Source organism: Falco biarmicus, chromosome 1 (genome assembly GCF_023638135.1).
Source record: "Falco biarmicus isolate bFalBia1 chromosome 1, bFalBia1.pri, whole genome shotgun sequence".
Lineage (NCBI taxonomy): Eukaryota > Metazoa > Chordata > Aves > Falconiformes > Falconidae > Falco > Falco biarmicus.
This window is the reverse complement of record NC_079288.1, coordinates 16,623,786-16,646,946: the sequence shown is the minus strand read 5'-3', so window position 1 is coordinate 16,646,946 and position 23,161 is coordinate 16,623,786. Positions and strand designations below refer to the sequence as shown.

Here is a 23,161-nt window from a genome sequence, read left to right as displayed (position 1 = left end):
AACCATTTAAGCAACTTGGCAAAGGAAGTAGTGGATTTTCAGTTTTCTGCAGTTGCAGATAGTCCGTGGCAAATGCAAATTGTTAGACCATGTTAAGGTATAATTCAGTGAAGTTTAATGGTCTGTGGTATTAGGGAGGTTCAAATCATCAGTTACTTGAAACCTCTTTCACTTTGCAGACCCTTGTTTATTTTCATGGAGATTAGGATCTCCATCTAACAAGTTTAGCTACTGATGTTTGCTTTTATTTTAGTTAGTTTTGTAGGTTTTGTAGAAATTAGTCTGCTGATCCCTATGATTTCATGGCCACAGCTTGGAAACCATTGAGCTAAATGCTTTAAACAGCCTCTCCATCATTTAAACTCTGTGAATCTGTGGGTTTTGTGTATTTCTGAACAGGCAGTTCCATGAGACATCCAGCAAGAGAGACTGAGTTAGGAGTGAATGTCTTGTTCACATGTACGCTCCAGAGTGGGTTTTGGTCAATAGAGGCAAAAAATTGACATGCTACTGCAGCGATTAATCATACCATTAGTTATGCAGAAATCTAATTTTTCTGCATAAAGAGTTTGTATACTTGCTCAGATATAACAGAATGTTTATGATTTTGTAGCATCTGTTCTTTGGCACATAAGTGCTTTTATCTATTGTAATAAATTTAAATTCATAATAATAGCCTCTGTTATTTTGAGTCATAATTAATTATTTTTCATCTAATCCCTTTAACCTGAGGTTCAGAGTAAATTACTTTCCAAAGGCCACATTGAGTAGGTGGTTGAAATGCAGAGAGAGATGAGGAGTCTAATTTCCTTCCCAGTGCTCTATTTCAGAATGAAATAGAAAAACAGGCATGACTCCAAAGAAAAAAAAAATATTTTAGTACTTATTTTTATAGGAGATTGTCCCAGTTCTTGTTCATACAGCTGGATGGTTCCTGTTTACTGGCACTGAGAAAGCAGAGAAAAACAGCTCACATTTTCTTACTTTTCTTAAAGGGTGAAAAGGTAAACTATGAGAAGTTCAGGGTTTGGCTGCTGCACAACAAAGATGCTTTCACGTTTTCCCGTTGGCTGCTGTCTGGAGGTGTGTATGTGACACTCACTGATGATAGTGATACCCCTACCTTCTATCAAACCCTGGCTGGAGTCACACATTGTAAGTAAATGATGCTTGTTATTATGTGCCTTTTTAAAACTGTTTTGAAATTCACAGACACAAACTGTTGCCTTTCCACAGTTGTTCATTAAACCTCACTACTTTGATGAGTTATGTGGAATTTGTTCAGTGAGATAAATTTCTTCTCTGTGCTAACTCGTTCTCTGCTTTTTGTGCAGTGACATGTAAAACATTGTCATGTACAAGGACACCACAGGTCATTATTTTTAAGAGATAACAATACTGAGATTACAACACTTCTTTTAGTAGAAGTTTGCTACCAAGTAAATTAAGAAAAATAAAAACTAAAAAGGAAAATATCTTCTCGTTGACAAATACTAAATTTATCTAAAGTGACTTGACATTAATACTCATTTTATATTATATTTATAGATAGAGTAGATCGTAAAACTATTGAGGGTTCTGAAAATAATGGTAGTTTCAAAAATAAGTATTACCTTTTAATTTGCTTTCTGCAGTAGAATAAGTAATATTCCTGGCATGTGATCTAGTCAGGGAACTAAATTAACTAAAGAGAAGCCTCCTCAGAATTTGCATTTAGGAATAATCTCCAAAGTACAAGTGCTTCCTTATGTCTGTATTAATGTAAAAGAAGGAGCGGCTGTTTTTTAAATTAAATGTAAAAACAAAAGGCTGATAAATTATACTTGATGTGCAAGTATAATGTAAGCATACATTACAGTAAAGCATCTAAGGGACTTTGGTATCCCTGGGAGAAGGGTGTTTGCTATTGAGATGTCAAGTGCTTTGAGCAATCTAGTTATATTTTATGTACTCCCATAATTTTCTTTGTTGGTGTCAGCATGGCATTTAATCTCTTTAATGGGTGTTTTACTTGAATAAAGCAACATACAGATTTTTCTCTTGGTTTTAAATCTGAGCGTTAAAATTCTGTTCTGACCATCTGAAATGAAAATGCATAATAAAATTAGAAGTTTATAGGCAGGTAATTTATTTGCATTACATGACAGACTGCAGTAGACATGGAGGTTACAGAAGACCACTAAATACTCTGAGGTCTAATAGACAAGGTGGAGGAGGAGGTATGCTGAAAAAAACAACCAACCCTCTGAATTTCCTAGGCATCAGCCCTGGGAAAAATCTCTCCAGCTGTATCAAACTGAGATCTGCCATGCCTCCAACCTTGTCAAGTCTCCTTTGCCCTAAGTGTTCAAAGAAAGCTTTACCTTAAACCTCTGGATGTTACCTCAGAGCTTGCTTTGCTTTTTTTTTTTTTTTTTTAATGCTTTGAAATGGAAACTTTTTCTCAACAGTTTCTACTATGCATTTTGTGAAAAAATTTTTTATACTGAAACTGAGATTTATAATAAAAAAAAAGCTACTGTTATATAGATTTTATTTCAGATTTAATGTTGTTCTCCCTACTTCTGTTTTTGATACACCTGTTACTGTTACCATCTGCAGCAAGGCCCTCAACTGTATTCCCAGCTGTTTCGGATGTGCAAAATAAATGATTCAAGAAAGAATGGTCTTTAGACTGAAGAGCATAATACTCTATTTTAGCCAGCCCATACCTATGTTCTTGTATCAAGAAGAAAGCCTTTCTTTTTTCAACTTTTTTGAAGAAAGAATTGGAGAAATTAAGACTGAAGTGCTATAATTAAAAACAAAATTAAGGAGACTGGATGAGAAGCATATTAGAAAAAAATGAATGGGAACAAAATCTGTTCCAATTCTTGGAAAAAAATTGTGCAGATGGTTCCATGTCATACTTGTTCCTATTGTAATAGGTGGGGTTTTTTCTTTTCATTTTGTAGAGAGTCTTTTCATCTTTTCATCTCAAATTTCTCCTACCTTTGTCTTAACAGAATCTCACTCACTTCATCAGTCTCAAAGTCAAATTGCATCGAGCATCTCAGTTTAAATGTGAGCCTTTTTGGTTGCAGGGATCTATCAACTAACCATGGTGTCTCTGCTACTATTTCAGCCTTACGATCTTTCCCGGAGCACACCTGCAGGAGTGTAGTCTGTTTTCCATTTAATGATTATTATCCCCTCTAACTTCCAGTTGCCTCTTCGACATCTTCAACTGTACAATCTCAATTCTTGCTTAATTGCTCTTAAGTATACTGACTCCTTCATGAAGCAACTGTCTTGCTCTTTAAATTTTCATAGCAGACTCAGTGATCCTACCTCAGCATAGCCATTATCTTTGTTGAAAGTACCAGTCCTGATATCAGCTCACCGTCTTTTAGCTGTATCTTGCAATTCCTCATACTTTAAGGTCAGAAGTTAAAGCAATACTCCTGTATTTGGTTTTAATTTATGATCAAGTTGGTTTATGGTAATTTCATAACACTCTGGTGTATAGTGGCATCTGATACTGTAAACCAAATTACAGAAGGAAATGTTTAGTCTTCTTTCTTTTCTAGGAAACTTGTATGCGTGGTTGTTCTTTTCCATGTGCTGCTTCATATGGCTACATGTTCTGTTGGAGAAGTTACTAGATTTTTAAAGACTTGTGAGTTATGTTTGCAGAGTTTGGGTCTCTGCTGGGTGTTTCAACACAACCTATGTTCTTGGGGGAAAAAAAATTAACTTCTGAAAAAAAATAAAATTCTTTTGCTGTATATTGCATCAGACTACTGAGAAATTCAGTGTTTTCTAGTAGTTGGTGGTCTTCTGTTTCTTTAGTGATAGCTTACTTTTTACAAGCCATTGGCTGAGTGTAATGAAGGTAGAACTGAGTGAAAATTCAAGTTTTGCATTGCTAGGATTAAAAACCTGAAATAAAATATTTGAGAATGTTTGAAGTGATTATTGAATCTTCAAGTGCATGTCAGGTCTGAGGTCAAGCTTTCAATTGTATTTCAGAAAACTACATAACTTACATGTATTTTTGACTCTGTAAAATGTTTCAAACTGCATACTGTCAACAGACTTAGTATCCTTAAGCAAATTTGGAAAGCTCATAATACAGTTATGTTTGGACCTCTAGAAAAGATTGATTTTTACTGCATTTTTATTATTTTCAGTTAAATGTTGTAATAAGAAAAACAGAAAGTAGTTGTGCTGTGTTACAATGTCTGCAGCCCGATACCTTTTCAAATGACAGATACAGATAACTGAAATTTAAGATAGTAGGAAGATGAACTGGTGAACTAACCCGCCTCCCCCAGGTCTGGACAAATAATTTATGATGTATTCCATGATTTCCCTTGTGATTCAAGACAGTATAGGAATCTCATACAACAGATGCAAAAGTAAAGATAAATGCTTGGGCACTTGGAAGTAATTGCAGTCTAATCAGGTCAGCAAAAAGTACGAAATTCAGTACAGAAGTATTCTTAACACAGCTGAATGTGTAAACCAGTAAGAGCTGTTGTGACAGTTCCTTTTCTTTAAATGAAGGCTTGTTTTTAGTACTTCTACCTAGGATAATGGTTGCCTTTGGGGAGAAGTAGTTACTGAAATAATGTTTAGTAAACCTAGGCAAACACTGTTAGCAGAATGCAGTGAAAGACTGAAGGTTTTAAAATTTCTGCTGTAAAATGAAGACTAATTTGCGAAACTTGCTGGTGCAATTAGCAATTCCTTACCTGGCTGCAGGACTCTGGCTGGGTTGCAGCACGCCCTCTCCCGGCTCAAGCTTCAGATCCTCCTCCCAAGCCTTACCTCCACTCAGTGGGCTTCCCGTTAAACATCCTGAATAATGTGTCAGGGACATGAAAAATTGCAGTGATAAAAATAGTGGAAGTTATTAACATTGATTTAGGAACAGACAGCGAACATTTTATTGCAAAGCATCAGTGACTCCATTTAAATTTGTTTAATGAGCCAAGCTATCAGGGAAACAAAGGAATTCTGATTTTTCATTTGTAAATAACATTTATTTTGGTATGCAGATGACTTTAATTATATTTCTCAACACATAATTAGAAAAGAAATTTTAAAGTTACAGGAAGCTGCACGCACTTACTGCTTTTAATCAAATTTTGTTCCATTTCACTTAAATCATAAATATGAATCATTTCATTTGAAAGCTACCAAAATAACTTAAGTTTCTCTTGGACTTTTGTTCTTAAAAAACAGTTTCAGGGATATGAGTCTCTCCTGAGCCTGAGTACTGACCAACTAGCAGCCATTTGGATTTTCTCAGTTTCTTAGTATGATTGGGTACCTTTCAATTTATTCTATTTTATTTTTAAACCATTGTATTGAATAACACTATGGTAAAGCATGTAAATCAAAGATAAATCCTGTCAGGGACTACTGCTAACACTAAAATTCTCTATAGGGGAATATTCCCCCAAATCATTATACATACTTAATAATTACAAACTAAATGCCTAATCTTCTCTGGTACTCTTAAGTCCTAATGGGGTAATTCAGTAATACCACAGCTCGCAGCCACTGGAGGATGTCATTTTGTTGCCTTCCCTGGGTAGTGTGCACTCTCTTTAAGTATCAGAACAAAACTGACTCCATCCTACCTGTAAAATAGGTCTTACTTTTTGCCAAAGTAAAATGAGCCCAGTTCAAGTCTGTTTCAGTTAAGGTGCTCCATCCTCTGCTCCATCTCAGCCTTGGGTTGCAGTCATATTGACTCCAGGTGAGACCTCATTGGTCTCCTTCACTCAGCTGGAGATGCTGATGCGGCAACATAGGTGGTGGTTGCCCTTTTTTAATGGCTGTGTCATTTTGTTGTGATGTGATGGGGCTTACATGCTCAGGTTTCCAGTCCATGGGGAAAATAATCCCATTTGTCAGAGATGTTACTGGTTTCAAACTGACAGACTCTGTAATTTGTACTCTTTTGGAGCCCAGTTTTTGTGTCACTGAGTTCTTACTAAATAGCATCTTAAATCTCCTTTGAATTGAAGAGACTCTCTTCAGTTGTCAGAAGATTTCATCAAAATGCTCCTGCTTTTTCTGACAGCTCTTACGTACCAAGATGCAGCTAAGACAGTGTGTAATCAGTACAATAATTATATTTTAGAACATAGAGTTATTGCTAATTTAGCCTAGTAAATGAGAGAAGCCCTGGATAACCAGACAGCATGGTTGAAATGGAAGAGTGATTTCTTGAAACAGTGTAAAATTGAAACTGAATGTTGTGGAAGTAACCTTTTCTGGCAGAGATGGGTTTATAAACCTGTAGGGCTTTATGGTAAGCTGAAGATGTGAGTCTGTAAAAGAGAAGTGAAATGAAGTGATCACTTAACTTTGCTCATGTTAAAAGGCTGTCTGGATATTAAGTATGTGCTTGCCCACTTCAGTTGTGGTATCCACTCTTGAAAAACCGTCTCTTAATGATGCATGGAAGCCAACAGAAAGCAATTCTGAAGGTTATGGATTTATTAAAGGTGCCTTTAAGAGCATATTTTATTCTCTGCTATTTTTTTTCCAAGTGTGTGAACACTTTTACTTTGAGAGGAACTGCAGTATTTAATACTACTTCTGTACATGTTCTCATGTTAAGGCACTGGTGATCTGTGTTCTGCTAGGTAAACACCTGGATAGTCGTGTCTGACACAAACAAGGATCTTGGCTGAAGTTACAATATTCCCTTCTCTGTGTGTCTCTGCGTGTTTTTCAATAAGGACAAAGGAAAGATGAAAGTATTATAGCAGACCAGGCCACTAAGAAAAAGCCTCAGTGTCACTTAATCTGCATCTTGCCACTTTGTTATCCTCTTAGTTCCCAGGCTATTTTATATCTTGCAAAGCAGCTCTCAGTACCCAGGTCCCAGAGTCTTCAGTGTGTTCATTTGAAAGCGACAAACAAGTGTGCTTAGTCAGAAACCCTGTTTGGTGTTCAGTCATTTGGTCTCTGGTTCTGACTCAGCCGTTGCGCAATGAAGGGCTCCCTCGGCAGCTGGGGACTGGGTTTTGCATGGAGGATATCATGGTAAACGGTAAAACAAAGCAAGCTTCAGTTAAAATGTTGGGAATATGGTATGCTGCTTCTGCTGTGAACCAGAGAGGATTGTACCAATAGGTGGGTAGAAATGAAAGTTTTAAAATATATTGAAATGCCTAGTTAATTCTGGTCTTATAAAAGAGTTGTAATAAACAGTTACTGAAATGAAAACACATGTTTAATTATTTTTTTTTTTAAGACAGGATTATTCATGGCTTGCTGCAATATTTAGGAAGGGTGGATATGTCATGGGAATGGCATTAAAATGAAGGATACTTTTTTTAGTGTTTTTCATTGACATGCAACCTGCCTGCCAATCACAGTGTGGCAGCTGGTTTTAAATTAACTCTTTTCAGTAGAGTTACTCAAATACGTATTTTTACTGAAAATGTTTGCCTATTCTTCCTTTACAATATGAAGACTGTAGCTTGAGGTGTACTTGACGTTATCCCGCTGATTATACTTGTCTAATTCTTAGAGATTGAACTAAAAAATACTAGTGATAATTTTACAGAGCCAAAAGATCCAAAAGTTTTTTCATATTTTTAATGGACAAGTGATGAGAGAGACCTAAAATAGCATATATATGGTTAAATTTCACAGGTGCATAATATTTCCATGTGACCTCAAATAATTGTGTTGTATTTAATTGACAAAAATTAATACTTACTGGCCTAGAAAGCCACTCTGTTCTGATGTTTGGGGCTATATTTTATATAAGATACGTCTTTTAAAATAATCCTAATTATTTAAAATTTGAACTACTGAATGAAAGCCCAGTTCATACTTCCTGCTGTGATTTGAACAGGCATCAGGAAAGAAATTTTATACTTGGATAAAAGATTTTACCTTTCCAATGTAAACCCTCTAGAATATGGCAATTTTTTTTGTACACATTATGTTCGGATAAAAGTGCAGTCTGCTTTTATCATGCTTCATTTAAACTTCAATAACAAATATGATGATATGTATATATCATAAATCACAAGAGATTTCTTTTAACTTGGGTTTATGGAGGAATAGATGGTACACTATATATCCTGAGACTGATTTACAAGATTCTGAGCAAAGAGGTCACTCTGTAGAAATCACATTATGTAACAGCTGGCTTTTCAACGGCACAGTTAAACTTTCATGTGTGCTTAATCCAATAAATATTTCTGTATTTTGTGTAAGTGAAACTATTGCAGTGGGCTGCAATTCATTGTTACTATGAACAAAAAGTGTTCTTTTGTCACATTTTTATTTGTATTTAAACTATGTTGTGTGAGTCTAATCAGTGTGAAGAATATTATTTACTACTTTGTCAGTTTTACTTCCTAAAATGTTAGGCTCTTCTGCAGCAAGTCAGTACAGGGGACCTGCATTGGCTATGATATCAATGTAACACTTACGCTAATACTTATCGGCTCTTCTTTTGAAGATGATTATTTGAAAATTCTTTGTCTTTTAGAAGACCATATAATTTCAACCACTGCTTGACAGAAATGCAGATAAGATGCTTTCTGATAACCTTTCTTTTCTGAGATTAATGTAATAAAGCAATAAAATTAGCACTGTAGAAGCTCTCTGTGAATTACAATTTAAAAAATGGAGTACAACTAGCTTCTACTATAGATATTTGAGAAAGGTTCTCTGGGAAAATAAAACAATCTTTCAGTTCTTAATTACTAAAAGTAAATACTGCACCTGCCAGTGAAAGCAAGTTTCTGCAGATTTACTCTTCAGTAAAGACAATGTGACCTTCTTTATTTTTTTTAATATTCTTAGTGTGGCATCATTTCAAGAATGAAGTGCAACTAGCACTTTTGTTATTCTTCCCAGTCACAAAGGTAGATTAAAAGGAAACAAAGTGATTTACATGCTCATGCTCAGGAGAGTTAGCATAATGCTTTTGTATTTGCTAATGAGAGTAATAATGTATATTTGCAGTTCTTCTAAATGACAGTACAAACTTGCCCTTTATATGCAGTTGTTTAGGTAGTATCATAGTACTGTGATTCTCTTTGTGTACTTAAGGTTCTGTCTCATAAAGCATCTTTTACCTTTCATTTGTTGTTTTTCTTTTTGTTTATTTCTGTTCTTGAAACTCCATGAATATACTTTTCCTTGTATTTCCTGTGGAATACGAGTACTCTAGTCCTAATGTCATGTCTTGCGAGTTCTTTCATATCAGTACTGTAGCATCCTGATACCTTTAGAGGCAACAAGCCTGAGTGAGAGTGTATTTTGGTAGATTTTCTCTCCTCTGGTGACATGCTGACCGTTTTGGGGCAGGTACATCATTAAATCGTGAAGAGACCCCTGTGTTTCTTGGAACATGCCAAATGCAGTTCTACGTCGCTTGGCTGTTCTGCTTAGGATCATGAAGCTGCTGACATCTGTGGCAGTCCTAAGCACCTATGACATTTCTGTAGGCTGATCTTCAAAGACATAACTACTGCATTTCTCCTTCTTGATTTCTAGTAGAATAATTTTCCTTTATATGTTTAGATTCCTGCTTCCTTATGTATTGAGGACAGACTTTTTAGTAGGGCCTGTAGTGATAAGACATGGGGTAATGGTTTTAAACTAGAGGAGGACAGATTCAGAAATTTTTTGTGCTGAGTGTGGTGAGACATTGGCACAGGTTACCCAGAGAGGTGGTGGGTGCCCCATCTGTGGAAACATCCAAGGCCAGGCTGGACGGGGCTCTGAGCAACCTGGTCCAGCTGAAGGTGTCCCTGTTCGCTGCCAGGGGGTGTGGGGTGGTGTGGGACTAGGTGGCCTTTAAAGGGCCCATTCCAGCTCCACCATTCTGATTACAACATGACCCAGAGCCAGGAGATGGTAAAGCAGACAAGGGAATCGATTCATCTAGGAAGGAGGAGGAGAGGAGAAAGGAATACAGTTCGGTTTTCCTTCTGGACCAGCTCTCTTATCTCACTATGTAAGTGCATGACAGCTGATAACGGTGCAAGCCAGGATGCTGCGGCAGGTGCCTGGGGTTAAGGGGGAAGGTAAACTTTCTCCGCACAGCCTGAAGTTACATTAGCTTCATGCGACCCTAGGACGCCAGCGTGGCTGTGGGGGTTCTGCACACAAGGCTGTCTAGTGATTGTACGGAATGGGCAGAGGGAAGGGAGGATGTTTTCACTGATGTGACTTTTCTAGTTAGACTGGCTAAAAATATTTTGCGGGAAGTTGCAAACCCCTTCCACTTCTTCAACTCTGCTTCAGTTATTAATCTTTCATTAAAATTTTCCCAAACTTTCTGCTGATAAGGGTATGGTATTTTTGTTTTGATGCATTATATGAATTGCCTGCTGGGTAATGACAACTAGTTCATGTTTATTGTTTTGTTCGGGTTTTTTTGCTTTTGTTTTTTGTGTTGGTTTTTTTAGGCTAAATTACTATTCTCAGTAAATTACTAATCTCAATGACAGAAATAAGAAAATAAATCAATAAAATTTCAATTTGACATACAACTCTTTTTGGGTCTCTTCTGTTGTTAAGCCTTAAAGGATTATTATTGTTTCTATAGACTAAACCAGGCCAAATAGCTCAAGTTAAACCTATTAGAAAGCTGGCGTGGATTTAAAGGCTCAGAACCATCTGGGAATGGGATCACACGTAGTGGTTCTTAATATAGACAGCTTTGTCATTACATATCTATTTGAGAACCAGTTAATTTGCACTGACCTAAAGCAGTGTTTTGACACACTTGCATATGTAAAAAGGTTAAAAGTATTGTTGAGCAGAAATGTAATGATTTTTTAATATTTATTTTTTTATTTTATTTTATTTGAAGGATAAAGCATAAGGAGACTGATGTTTGTATGTAATGTTTTGAAAGAAAACACAAGTTCTTCCTCTGTATTTTTTTTTTTTAACCTTTACTTAGCACCTTGTTTTCCTCATTGCTGGTTTTGGGGTTTGGGGTTTTCCCCCTTCTTTAAATTAGCTTGTAAATTCCTCTGTATAAAGTGTCTTCTAGGTTTGTATAATCACTGCCCAATGTTGACTGGGTTTCTAAGTGCATCTGTAGTATAAATAATAAAGTAAAACAAGCTATTCTATATTTGGAAAAAATTATTGCTGAGATACAGTGTTTAAATGTCACATTATAATTTAGCCTTATTATTGTATAAGAAGGCTAAAAATTTCAAATAGGAATTCTTCAAGAGCAGCCAAGTACTAATTTTTTTTTTTATTATTCTAAAAAAGTTCTGGGATTTTTTTTTTAAATGCTACTTCACATCCTTTTAGAAGACTTGAATACTGGATACCTTGGGAAAGTAAGATTTTGCACATAAAATCTACCTGTTCAATTCACCAGGAAGAAATATGTGAAAATGAAGACTGTGGAGCCTTTAGCAATGGGATTTCATTTCTTTATTTCTAAGTGCTTGTGATGATGTGTTTTTAATGTTGAACTCCTAGATGGTGAATGATTCTGTAGATAAAGAAGGTAATATTGGACCTTTATTGCTCATATTTTTAATTTTTATATGCAGGTGTCAGGCATAAAAAAAGGATTAACATAATTTTTCTCTTTGTGACAAAATAATGCTGCATTTTTATTTGGTACTGAATTCTAATGCAGTCCAGATACTACCAAAATATTATTTTACTTCTGTTGTTTATACAGTGGAAGAATCTGACATCATCGATCTCGAAAAACGATACTGGCTGCTAAAAGCTCAATCAAGAACTGGACGTTTTGATTTAGAAACATTTGCCCCCTTAGTTTCCCCTCCTATTCATCCATCTCTGAGCGAAGGTATGGAAATTTGGTCAAATGTACAAGGAAGTGATGATGCTGTGGTGTTCAGTACCTGATGGTCTACTGATGTACAAATTCTACAGCTTTAAAAGGGGGCCTGGTTTAAAATCTATTTTAAGTTTAAATTACAGAGTTCATTTCACTGAGTTCTGAATGTTTGAAAATGAGACAAGAGACCTGAGCAATCTCTGTTTGTTGGGAAATCTGGAATGACGAAAGAAGTGATGCTTCTGTGTGTTACATTGTTGTTAGTTGTCAGGAAATTTGTTGAACTTGGTTGTATAATTTGCCCTGTAGTTGCTTAAATCTTTTCACTGGGTTCCTTAAGATTCTATAGTGACAAAATGTACTGCTGTCCTTGAATGAGATAAAATAGGAGACCTTTTCAAAACTGACAAACGTGTTTCATCTCTGAAATGCCAATTCAGCATGCAAGTCAGAAGTTGTATCATGCTGTCAATGAAATGATCTTCCCTAATAGTGTAAGTTAAGGAAGATTTTGTTCAGGAGATGTGTATGTTGCAATGCAGACATATTAATAACCAAGCTGGTCTTTCAAGTTGAAGCCACTCTGGTAATAACTGGAGGTTGCAATTGTTTAATTGCCATTTACTGCACAACTTAAGGACACGAAGTAACATTCTGCTTACAGCTAGTTTTTGTCTGCAGTTCTAGAGTGGGAATTTTTTGTCACTGAATGGTCAGCTTTGCTGACAAGTGGCAGCAGTAACTAGAAGATGGGAAATTTATTTGCAGTGGATGCAATCTGTTAAAACACCAGAACATATGTTCAGTTCAATAGGGATATATCCCCACATCCTTTTGCTTTTAAGTGCGTTTTATCTACTTAGTGATAGAAATTTACACAGGTGCTATGGGGAAACTTAAACTTGATCAGCTTCTGGTCATTATGTATGTCTTCTGTGGATAGTGCAACTGAGTCATTGTCACACACAAAAAAATATCTATGGGCTAAAAAAAAAGTATGTGCTGAATGAATAGAACTCTTAAATCCTTTGAAGACTGGTAACTAAAACTGCTCACTCACTTAGGGCCAGATTTGTAATGGTATTCAGTGATTTTCGTAGGAGTTTCTATCAGGTGCTTTGGAAAAGCAGAAGCATTTGGCATCTGAGTACCTTTTGCTATTTTGGTTCTTTAGCTTTTGTAAAATGCTTGTCCTGGCCATACTGGTTTAGATGTACTGTCTATAAATCAGGCATTATGAGGAAGGTGTGAGAATAAGGTTCAGAGTTCTTCATTTTCCCCCCCCACCTCCATCCCCGACCCAGCCCCTGGCTTTGTTTATCCATACATGAGTGATCTAATTCACCTTAAAAATGGTCTTAGTAGTGCTTAAATATCTTTATTACACTTAGAAGAATTAGTTATAATCATAAGTGTTTATACTTCTTTTTGCAGATGTTAACAATTAACCTTTCATGTAAATATAAAGTATGATTGTCAGCTGTTTCAGCCAGATGCTGTAACAGGAGATGCTTTTGTGGTTTGCAGGTTTGTTTAATGCTTTTGATGAAAACCGAGACAATCACATAGATTTTAAAGAAATTTCCTGTGGGCTCTCAGCATGTTGCAGGGGACCCTTGGCAGAAAGACAAAAGTGTAAGTATGCAAAATGTTAACTGTTAATTTTAGAGAAGTTTTTTGGTTTGAGCATTGAAGTTTAGTTGTTTCCACCTTTTTAGAAATATTTTCCGCTGAACAAGTGTGTGTCTGTGAAAGGTGACAGACTTTAAGAGTTAAAAAATTAAAGGATTTTTAAATACCAGGGCTTCCTTCTATCAATAATGATGAAACATAATTCTGTATGTATTATAACTTATTCATAGCTTCATATAAATTATCAACATGTTTCAGGGAAAAAAATATATTTCAGAAGTTGTTTTGCAGTGTCCTGCATTGTGATGCTGAAATGTGTATCTCAGTATAGAAAGTGCAAACACTTACTTATTCATTATATGTTATATCAAGTGAATGTCCTATTTGATTGTCTTGTGGTTAATAGCATGTTCTGGCTTGCTTACTGTTCGGTTTTCAGCTGGCTCCCTGCAAGATTCTTGTGTTTTGAAATACCTTTGTGCCATACTTTTCCAAAGCCATATTGCTGCAACTTAAAAGCTATCATTCACTGGAAATTTCTGGATGCACATATGTTCCCTGCTATGTCACATTAGAAAACACAGCACAGAATTGCAGGAATCTAGATTTCAGTTTATTAAACACAGCTGCTCCATTTCCTCACTACCACACATGCATCCTGCCTCATCAAAACTGTCAGCACTAAATCATGTTCTTGTGACTCTGCAGACTTACGTTCTGCAAGAAATAAAAAGTAGTTGTTGTGTAGTTCTAACATAAAAAAGTAATTTCCTTTTTTCTCAGTTTGCTTCAAGGTTTTTGACATTGACCGGGATGGTGTGTTGTCTCGCACTGAACTTAAAGAAATGGTTGTTGCACTTTTGGAAGTCTGGAAAGATAACCGTACTGATAAAATACCTGTACGTTATTTTGGTTTTTATTTGTTTGCTTCTGTTCCTTAAAGTCATCCTCAAAAGTAGGAATGTGAATGTTGTTTGGTTTCAGTGAAATACAGGCTTCCTTTTGAACTACTTTAGCTTAGGAGTATTGATAACTGGATGTAACTTGCCTCGCTTAACTTTGACCTGCCATTAACCAAATCAGAATGATTTGACTGTAATGTAGTCTGTTTCATATAAAGAAACTTTAGGTACAGGAGTGCAACTGTCTGGAAGCACTCAGTTGTGAATTATATAGAGGTATCATCAACATTTCTTACAGTTACATTTTTTATTTTAAACACATGCAGCTCCAGAGTGCTGTGAGAATTTAACTCTTGTTTTCTAATCCTTTATTTGCTAAGGAATTGAACATGGATTTATCTGAAATTGTAGAAGATATTTTGAATATGCATGATACCACAAAGGTAGGAATTTGCTCTTGTTTCTTTGTCATTTTTATACCCTAGTATCTTCAGTTGATTTATAAAAAAGAAAGTAAAATCTTGTGCTTTCTTTAAAGCAGATGCGTCAATAGAAAAATCTCTTTCAAGAAATGTCAGTTTTCCATTAAGATTTTCCATGTTCTGTGAGAGAAAGAACATGTTTCAATTTTATAAGCCATTTTTTACGTGAGACTAAACCAAAAATACATATCCAGATGAAATTAATTTGAAGCATATACTGTTTGCAAGGCTTTGCTATGCATAATTAATACCAGTTTTAAATCTGATGCTTGACTTGTTCTAGAGAAACTGTTTGTGGTTGGTTTTTTGTTTTGTTTTGTGGTTTGTTTGGTTTTTTTGCAAGATCATTGTTCATGTGAAACAAGGGGTAATGCATTAACTTACCTTATACTTTATGCTGTATAAAGACACCTCCTGTGCTGGAACAGAACTGTATTAATTCAGTAGTAACTTATGCATTATCATTTTCAAACTACTTTGTTTGCAGTATCATTATATACAACCAGTGAACTAGTATGATGATATTGTTTCAGACCTAAGTATCCATTAAACTATGGAGACATGTCATGACTGTCGTGACACACAGAAAAAAGTCTTAGTAGCTTATATTGTGCTTTATAGTTAGCTGTGTGTAAATCTTTAATTAAGTTCTTGCTTTTTCAAGATACCATCTGCAAACAATATAGTGGAAGTTGTTTCTATTATTTCATCCTTTACTTCACTAATTAAGATGTGTGTCTGGAAACTAAGTAATTTAAGAAAAACTTTAAAGAATGTCTAGGAATGCTTAATTACTTGTTTGAATAGTTGTATTGCCTGCTTGTACTCCAACAAAGTGGTAGGCAAATATTTTATTATAATTTTTTCATTGCCAAAGCAGTAGAAAATATGGCTTCAGTGAGCTCTTTCTTTCATCCTTTGAGGTTTTTATTATTTGTTTATTTTAAATGGGTCATTTATAAGGAAGTGTATAGCAGTCTTCTTTCCACAAAGAGTTGGGAAAGAAGATTAAGTCTTCAGAATATCTTTCATAGTTGCATCATGAATGTAGTGATGGAAAGAGCTGATGATGCAGTAATTACATAAATTGTTTAACCTCTCTTTGCATGTTAGCTTTGACCTGTGTGAACTCTGGAGAAAATGGTCTGTAAGAAGAGGTGGAGTAACTGCCACTACTGTAAAAATGGCTATAAATTATATTACAGTATAAGCAATTTAGCTTGATCCATTCACTGTATGGTTGAAAATCACAAGGTCCTCTGACTCTTGTCAGTGGTAACACTACTGTAACTTTGCAAATGATTAAGAATCAATAGGACTTGTGTTGTAGGGTAAGATCATAAGGACTTGATGATCAAAAATAGTTTTTCCCAGCCCACAGAGGAAGATGGTGGGTTTCTGAATGGATCAAGTATCTCTATATGCAGAGCTTATTTGGACAATCAGAGTCTTAGATTGTCTCAGTCTTGTTTCGTGCAAAGTGATTGCCCTGACCAGTCACATACTGCTTCTGATGGTTTCGTGGTGTGGGAAGGTATGACTACTGCAGTTGAGCATGAGTACTAAATCTGAATGATGGAGAGCCGGAGCAAAGGTTACAGCCTGTGTGTAGTTTGTCCTCTGTACTCTCAAAGCTTTTTGGTTTTCTAGGTTACATGTGTTATGCTAAAACTTGTTTTATCTTCTTTCATTGGATTAAATTTTATTATCAGTGGTAGATGCAAATTTTTGTCAAATCACTGGCTTTGTCATGCCTTGTAATGACACATTTAATTAACATTTTAATAGAAATAGGTTAATAGCTTGATGGTTTTTTCCTTTCCCTTTCCATTCTCTTCCCTTCAACTAAGCTTGGACACCTGACTCTGGAGGACTACCAGATATGGAGTGTGAAGAGTGCACTTGCCAATGAATTTTTAAATCTGCTTTTTCAGGTATGTTTAGAGGAAATTTAAACTTGAAAATTGTGGTCACTAACTCATGAGCTTTTTGCATGGCCATGAATTGCAGCATCAGCATTTGTGCTAACGTGCTTATGGTTTTGTTTATTTCACTGAGTTATGTGGTTTTGCAATTGTGCATTACCTTGATGGAATGATTCTCTATTTGATTACTATTCTTTTCAGTGTATGGAGATGCCTAAAGCCTAATTTGATAAAGTGAATGTTTATAAACAATACTGTTCATAAAATGAAATATCCAGTGTATCAGCAGTTATATTTTTCATTAGAAAAAGGCTGTGTTCTTAAACAATTGTTCCTGGAAATCTTTGCTGAGGAAGTGACACAGGAAATGAGAAAAGGTATCAGTAATTCTACAACTGCTTTCCCTTCACATTTTTGGTTAACGCCGTTTAAGGAACCTTTTGTTGCTTTCTTAATGAAGCAGTCCTTGAAAGCTGTGATCTCATATCACTATTGTGTTGCAAAGCTGAGGATTAAGTGTGTATACGATTTGGTTGTAATCAAGCTTGAGTTAGATTTTTGTAAATTCTTAAAACAGTCATATTTTAGTGTTGGCTCACTTTGTGCAGAAAATGACCCCCTGAGAGTATTTTCGTTCACTGCAGTTTGTTCCTTACCCATTTTCCATAGAGGCTGATACTTTGAGTTTAAATAATAATAATAATAATAATGGTAATAAATAATGATGGAGCATTGAAGATTTGTCCTAATCTAATGTTCACCTCCAGCCCTGTATGACAGTCTCAGTTCTTCCAGGGATGGCCAGGGAGAACTGGTGGGCTCCGTTCTCACGTTACCAGTGAAACTTGATTAGTTATGAGGCAGATTGTACCAGAAAAATACTTCATCAGAGGGAAGCTGTGGGTTTTGTTTTTGTTTTTGTTTTTTTTTAAATTGTTGTGAGAGGATGTCTGACTAGCATACTCCTGATTCTCCCGTTTATAACCCTAGACTACTTTATAAATTGTGTTTTGAACTATTCTTTGTAAAGAAGTTAAGGGTGACTGAGTGAGAGTACTCGAAGACCATCAGCTGCACCACAGCTGAAAAGAATAAAATCAGAAAGTTCTGAAAATTCTTTTTATCTCTAATTGCATCAGGTTTTGCTTACACTGCAACCTTCTCAGGAAGGGCTGTCTTTATTTTTGGACTGTCTAGCATTATATATCCTTATCCTTATCCATCATCATAACTTAATATTGATGAACTAACAAGTAGCTATGCAATACTGAAGTAGAATGAGTGAACATTTAATATATTTGTCTTAATGATGATTACACGTTGCCATTGTTACACATTGCTTGTTGGAGGTCTCGTTTACAGTATTTTTTTCTCTGGCAGAAAATTGCTATATTTTCATTTTAGATTTTTATTTCCTTTGATAACTTTATCTTATGAAGCACTCTCATGCTGCGGGCTCAACAGCATACTCGTGCAGGACAGAGTCTGCCATTGATTTGTCTGGGCATTCATTTGAGCTGTCATGAGCTTGTGTGTCTCATCTGCAGACAAGAGAAGCTAAGTAGTCTGAGTAGAGTGCCTTGGACGGCTTGTCAACAAATTGGTTTATTTGTAGCGGGTTTAGTTTATATGAAGAATCTGATACTAGCACAGTGTTACATGAATTTAAAAAGAAATGTCAGAGCCAGCTGTGTTGTGTGTGCTGGAAAATCTGTTGCTTCCCAGCAGCTAATAGTCTTTGTTTTATTCAGAATGTGTAATGGTCTCTCACACTGTAATATAAATTTAAATAAGATATCTCACCAGTCATTAGAAATTTCCAGCTGAGATGCAAATTGATAGCCTCAAAAGAGACATAAAGAAAAGACTAAAAATCATGTTATGAGCAGCAACCAATTTGAAAACAGTCTCAGAGACGAGACAGCAGACCCTCCTCCTGCAATGGGAAACAAAGACCCCTGCAGAGTCGGTTCCCCTCTGCTCCCTGCTGCTTGCCCAGTGGCTGGGATGCTGCTGGGAGAACCAGCCCCAGCCATTGCTGCAGCCAAGGCCAGGATGGTTTCACTGGGAAGAGAGGAGTAAAATATTACCCGTCAGGGACTGCTGTTGTTGTGTACTCGGAATAAAACTCCACCCAGATCAGGCAGCCTTCTAGGGGATGGTGCCTTCTGTGTTTGTTTCAAGAAGGGAAAAAAAAAAAAAGAAAAAAGCATCAGACATTCAGAGAGTGTTCTACAATTTTGAGAGCATTCTCAGTGTTGACTGGTTCGTTGGGCTGCTTTAAACTTCTCCCTCAGTCTCTTCATGTGCTTGTTTTCCTTTCAGTCCCTTTTATAACCACTTCTCCCCAGTTTTCCCCTTTGCATTTTTTTTATTTTAAACCTTCAGCTTATCCTCTTCTAACAGCTTGTAATCTCCCAATTTCTCATTACCTCTCTCCAGTACGTACAGGCATCTTAACTTTTTGTATGTCTGATCCGTGTCAGTTGCTGTGATCTTTCATAGCATGTGCTTCAGACCTGAAAATAATGAAAATTCATTTTCTGTTCACCTTAATTTGTCTTGGGGCTTTTGATATTCTTGGTATTTTTGTCGTAATAGAGGGAACAGGTTGTGAATATCATAATCAAAACACTTCTTTTTTAGTGATTTGTTCAATTTTAGGTAGTCTTGCTATATAATTGAAAAGAATTTTCTGAATGGTTTCGTTAGCTGTTCTTTTCTTGTGTTTACCTAATGTTTGTTTCATAGTGGTGTAGTTCTTAATAAGAATTACTTTCTTTTTCCAGGTGTGTCATATAGTTTTGGGGCTACGACCTGCTACTCCAGAAGAGGAAGGACAGATTATTAGGTGCGTGTTTTGCTCAGAATCTTAAATGGTTTTCAGAATCACCTTTGAATATTTTCAAAAGGACTGTAGTTTCCTTGTTTCAACTGATACTTCATGTTGTTTGTTCTTTACGTACAGAGGCTGGTTAGAAAGAGAAAGCAGGTATGGTCTTCAGCCAGGGCACAGCTGGTTTCTTATTGCAATGCCGTGGTGGCACCAGTGGAAAGAATATGTCAAATACGTAAGTATAATACTACTATATACTGAGTAAGGGTTTCTGTGAATGTGTTGATGGAAAAAAAGTCTGCAGCCAATGACTGCTTAACCAATAATGCTTGAAATCAAACAACTCCTGTCTCTTAGTGGAAAATAATTGTTTTGCTGAATCATTGTCACATGGTGAGCTTTTCACTATAATCTCATTAAACTGTCATCTCTTCCTGTACTTTGTTTCATCATTCCTGCATGTCAAAATATTTTTTGAATAAAAATACAGTCTCACAGTAGTGCTCCCATTAAGTCTTTTGATCCATTTGATAATAGAGCTACCTGTTTTGGTTTTGACTTCACTTAGGCCATAAATACACACTGTATTTTCTGGAAAAATAAAGGAGAGAATTGGTATAACTGGATTTATAGGCAATGGAGAATAGTAGTCCAGTACCTGATGGTGATCAAAGCAGTCCTACTAAAAGGGTATTGTTCTAGGGTGCTTTTTAATACCCACCACCTAAAATATTTAAGTTAAAGCATGGCTATGAACTTACCCAAAAGAAAACGTATTTAATAAAATTTGAGGTGGTGATAAATACTTTTTGCAGGTTACACAAGGGAAATAAACTATTTCTCAAAAGGTTTTTTTATATAGTGATAAGTAATCATGTAAGTATTTGAGTTGTTTTATAAAATCAAATAACTAAAAATACTCAGAAAACTGCAGTGTATGCATTAACTAACCATGTAATTAGTTTTTCTTTGTGCACAGTGAATTGGACAAATGATGGCTTAAATACCTGAAATACTAGTTAATTTAATCCTCGTCATAGTATAAGCACTCAGCTGTGCACATGGTTTCATACCTAATCCTTTGCATAATAGCACAATGCCATTAGTCACTCTGTCTGCCTCTTGAGCAAAGAGGACACTCAGAATTTCCGTAAAACTCTAGAAATTATTACATTAATTCCAACATACATTTTAGCCTTATTTTATACATCTCAATTTAATGCACAGTTTTGTAATTTGACAAGATATAATATTTAGTTACATGATAAATAGGGGACAAATAAATCAGGAAACATCCCTTTTTTTCAGTGTTGTTATAGTGATGTTTATTGCGTGGATTTTCTTCTTTCCTCTCTTAAGGCTCAGTTAATACCCTTTTCTGTTTTCTCATTTCTTGCTGTTTCTTGTTGTGACTGGTGCTATAAATTGAGTAGGATTCTTCTTACATGTTGTCTGTACTGGGCAGGCAAGTTACACTCTTGGTGGAGGACACAGATATTTTTTTTTTTTTTCTCCACTTATATTTTGCCTAAGTGTGAGCCAGATTGCATTTGCAAATTCTTTTCTCCAAAGGAGACGAAGGAACTTTGTTTCAAAACAAAGTTAGGGAAGACTAAAGTGTTGCAGGTTTGAGGAAACCATGGGGTTTTTTTTTGATCTTGTGCTAGCTGTTCTCATTTAATCCCATGAAATTCAACAACGACAAATCTTCAAATATTTAGTCTAGTTACAGCTGTCTAAAATGGTTGTCTTTTTATGTACCTAGATAGAGAAAATAATTCTGGTATTTCACCATTTTTATATTGTACGGCAGAGTTTATTCAGTTGGTTTAACAATTCTGACTGTTAGTTTCTGCAGTTTTTTCATCAGTAGGTGTAGAAAATGTTTTTTCCTATAATGCGCACTGTGATATACAAAAGTGGTCATGCAGCTGTGAATTTTGGTGATTGGTTTGGCTGGTGCTAAATGTCTTTGATATCGGCTTATAATTAACTTTTCTACTTCCTACCAATTTTAGGATGCAAACCCTGTTGTGATAGAGCCTTCGTCTGTCTTGAGTGGAGGTAAGAATTCGCTCATAGCTGCTGCAGCCAATACTTCAGAACAGGGAGAAGACAAAATGGGAGGTCTTAATTACTTCAGTGCAACAGAAGAAAAGTTTTCAGATAATATTTCTACTGCATCAGAAGCCTCAGAGACTACTAGCAGCAGTAAGCATAACATCTTATTTCCTTGGAGGTTTAATGTAGAACAGGTTTAGAGAAAACTACATGCCGCATAGATTCCTCCAGGCGAAAAGATAACATGGTTTAGATTGCAGTAGTGGCCTACAAGTGGACGTTGGTGAATTACTAGGATTTTTTAGTCTGTGGTGGATAAACAAGAAACAGTTTTGCTTAAATAGCAATTCATCTTTTATGCTATGAGTAGTTTCCAGAATTGCTTTCAAGATGGTTTTTCTCCTATCATTTATTTTCTGAGTGGATTTTTTTTCCCCCCTCTTCACATTAAGTTGTTTCTAGGTCATACCTAATTGGGCATTGTATTATGTCTTCCAACGAGATGACCTCAGATACTACAAAGAGGAAAGAAGCAGGAAAAAAAAAATCGGAAAAGCATGCTTACAATTTTACCGGGCATGTGATCTAAATGAGTTTATGCAGATTCTAGGAGCCATCTTTTGAAAGAAGATATTTTTGTTCTTGTGAGAATTTGAGATGTTGCATCTGGTATTTTAAAATCTGTGTCTTAAAACTGTAACTTCAATTTAAAATAGATAAATTACTGTGATTGTTTTTGGGGTGGGTGTTGGAGAAGATAGAGGAAGGGCAGGAAGGGAGACAAGTTTTACATTATAAGTTTGTTCTTTTTATTAACGTGAAATTTAGATTTAGTGTTCTGCATAACCAAAGGAGATTTTATAGAATATAAACATCTTCTTTTTCAAGGACAAAAAAATAAAAATTGGGCATTATTTCATATATATTCAGGTTTGTATACAAGATTTTCAGGAGTCTGGTATTCAAACAACAGATAATGAGCAGATGCTAAACACATTTGTACCGGCAAACCTAGTTAAGCTATTTTCAAACAGGTATTTGTGTAGATAATCTGCTTTGGTATTTGGATATCATATATCCTCTTCGTCACCTTTTCTGACAATAATTTGTCACTCTGTAATTTGCCACTCTGTAGTTTGGAAGAGTTGCAAGTTTCACTGAAGTGTGAAGGATAGCAAACTTCTTCAACAATCTTTTTTTAAAAACAAACAGAAAAAGGATACAAGAATTTAACTCATTCATTTATGGTTTATGGAGTCATGAACTGAAACAGAGGATTTTTATTTTTTTTCCTTGTATTCTGTTACAGATACTCTTTACCCTGGCACACCAGGGACTGATGTATGCTTTGCTAGGCAGCATAATACTTCGGACAATAATAACCAGTGTTTCCTTGGAACCAATGGGAGTACTTTGCTACAGCTTAATCCTCAGAAACCAGGAGCTATTGATAACCAACCCCTAGTAACACAAGAACCAGTGAAGGTAAATACATCTGAGTGATGTCAATG

The 23,161-nt window shown here is 35.8% G+C and overlaps 1 protein-coding gene across 6 annotated transcripts in view; it reads left to right on the top strand.

The window, feature by feature from the left end:
- The window catches only part of USP32 (ubiquitin specific peptidase 32), an 81,140-nt gene that overhangs the window by 34,420 nt on the left and 23,559 nt on the right, over positions 1-23,161 (top strand). For 3 of the 6 annotated variants that reach the window (XM_056337530.1, XM_056337514.1, XM_056337521.1), the window contains exons 5-14: positions 996-1,155; positions 11,690-11,821; positions 13,340-13,447; positions 14,228-14,343; positions 14,727-14,789; positions 16,679-16,762; positions 19,543-19,604; positions 19,722-19,824; positions 21,608-21,800; positions 22,960-23,135. In XM_056337530.1, the coding sequence (XP_056193505.1) occupies positions 996-1,155; positions 11,690-11,821; positions 13,340-13,447; positions 14,228-14,343; positions 14,727-14,789; positions 16,679-16,762; positions 19,543-19,604; positions 19,722-19,824; positions 21,608-21,800; positions 22,960-23,135 (1,197 nt within the window). Of the gene's footprint in view, positions 1-995; positions 1,156-6,870; positions 7,138-9,852; positions 9,989-11,689; positions 11,822-13,339; positions 13,448-14,227; positions 14,344-14,726; positions 14,790-16,678; positions 16,763-19,542; positions 19,605-19,721; positions 19,825-21,607; positions 21,801-22,959; positions 23,136-23,161 lie in introns of those variants that run through there. The other 3 variants (XM_056337541.1, XM_056337557.1, XM_056337547.1) reach the window with 3 other exon arrangements.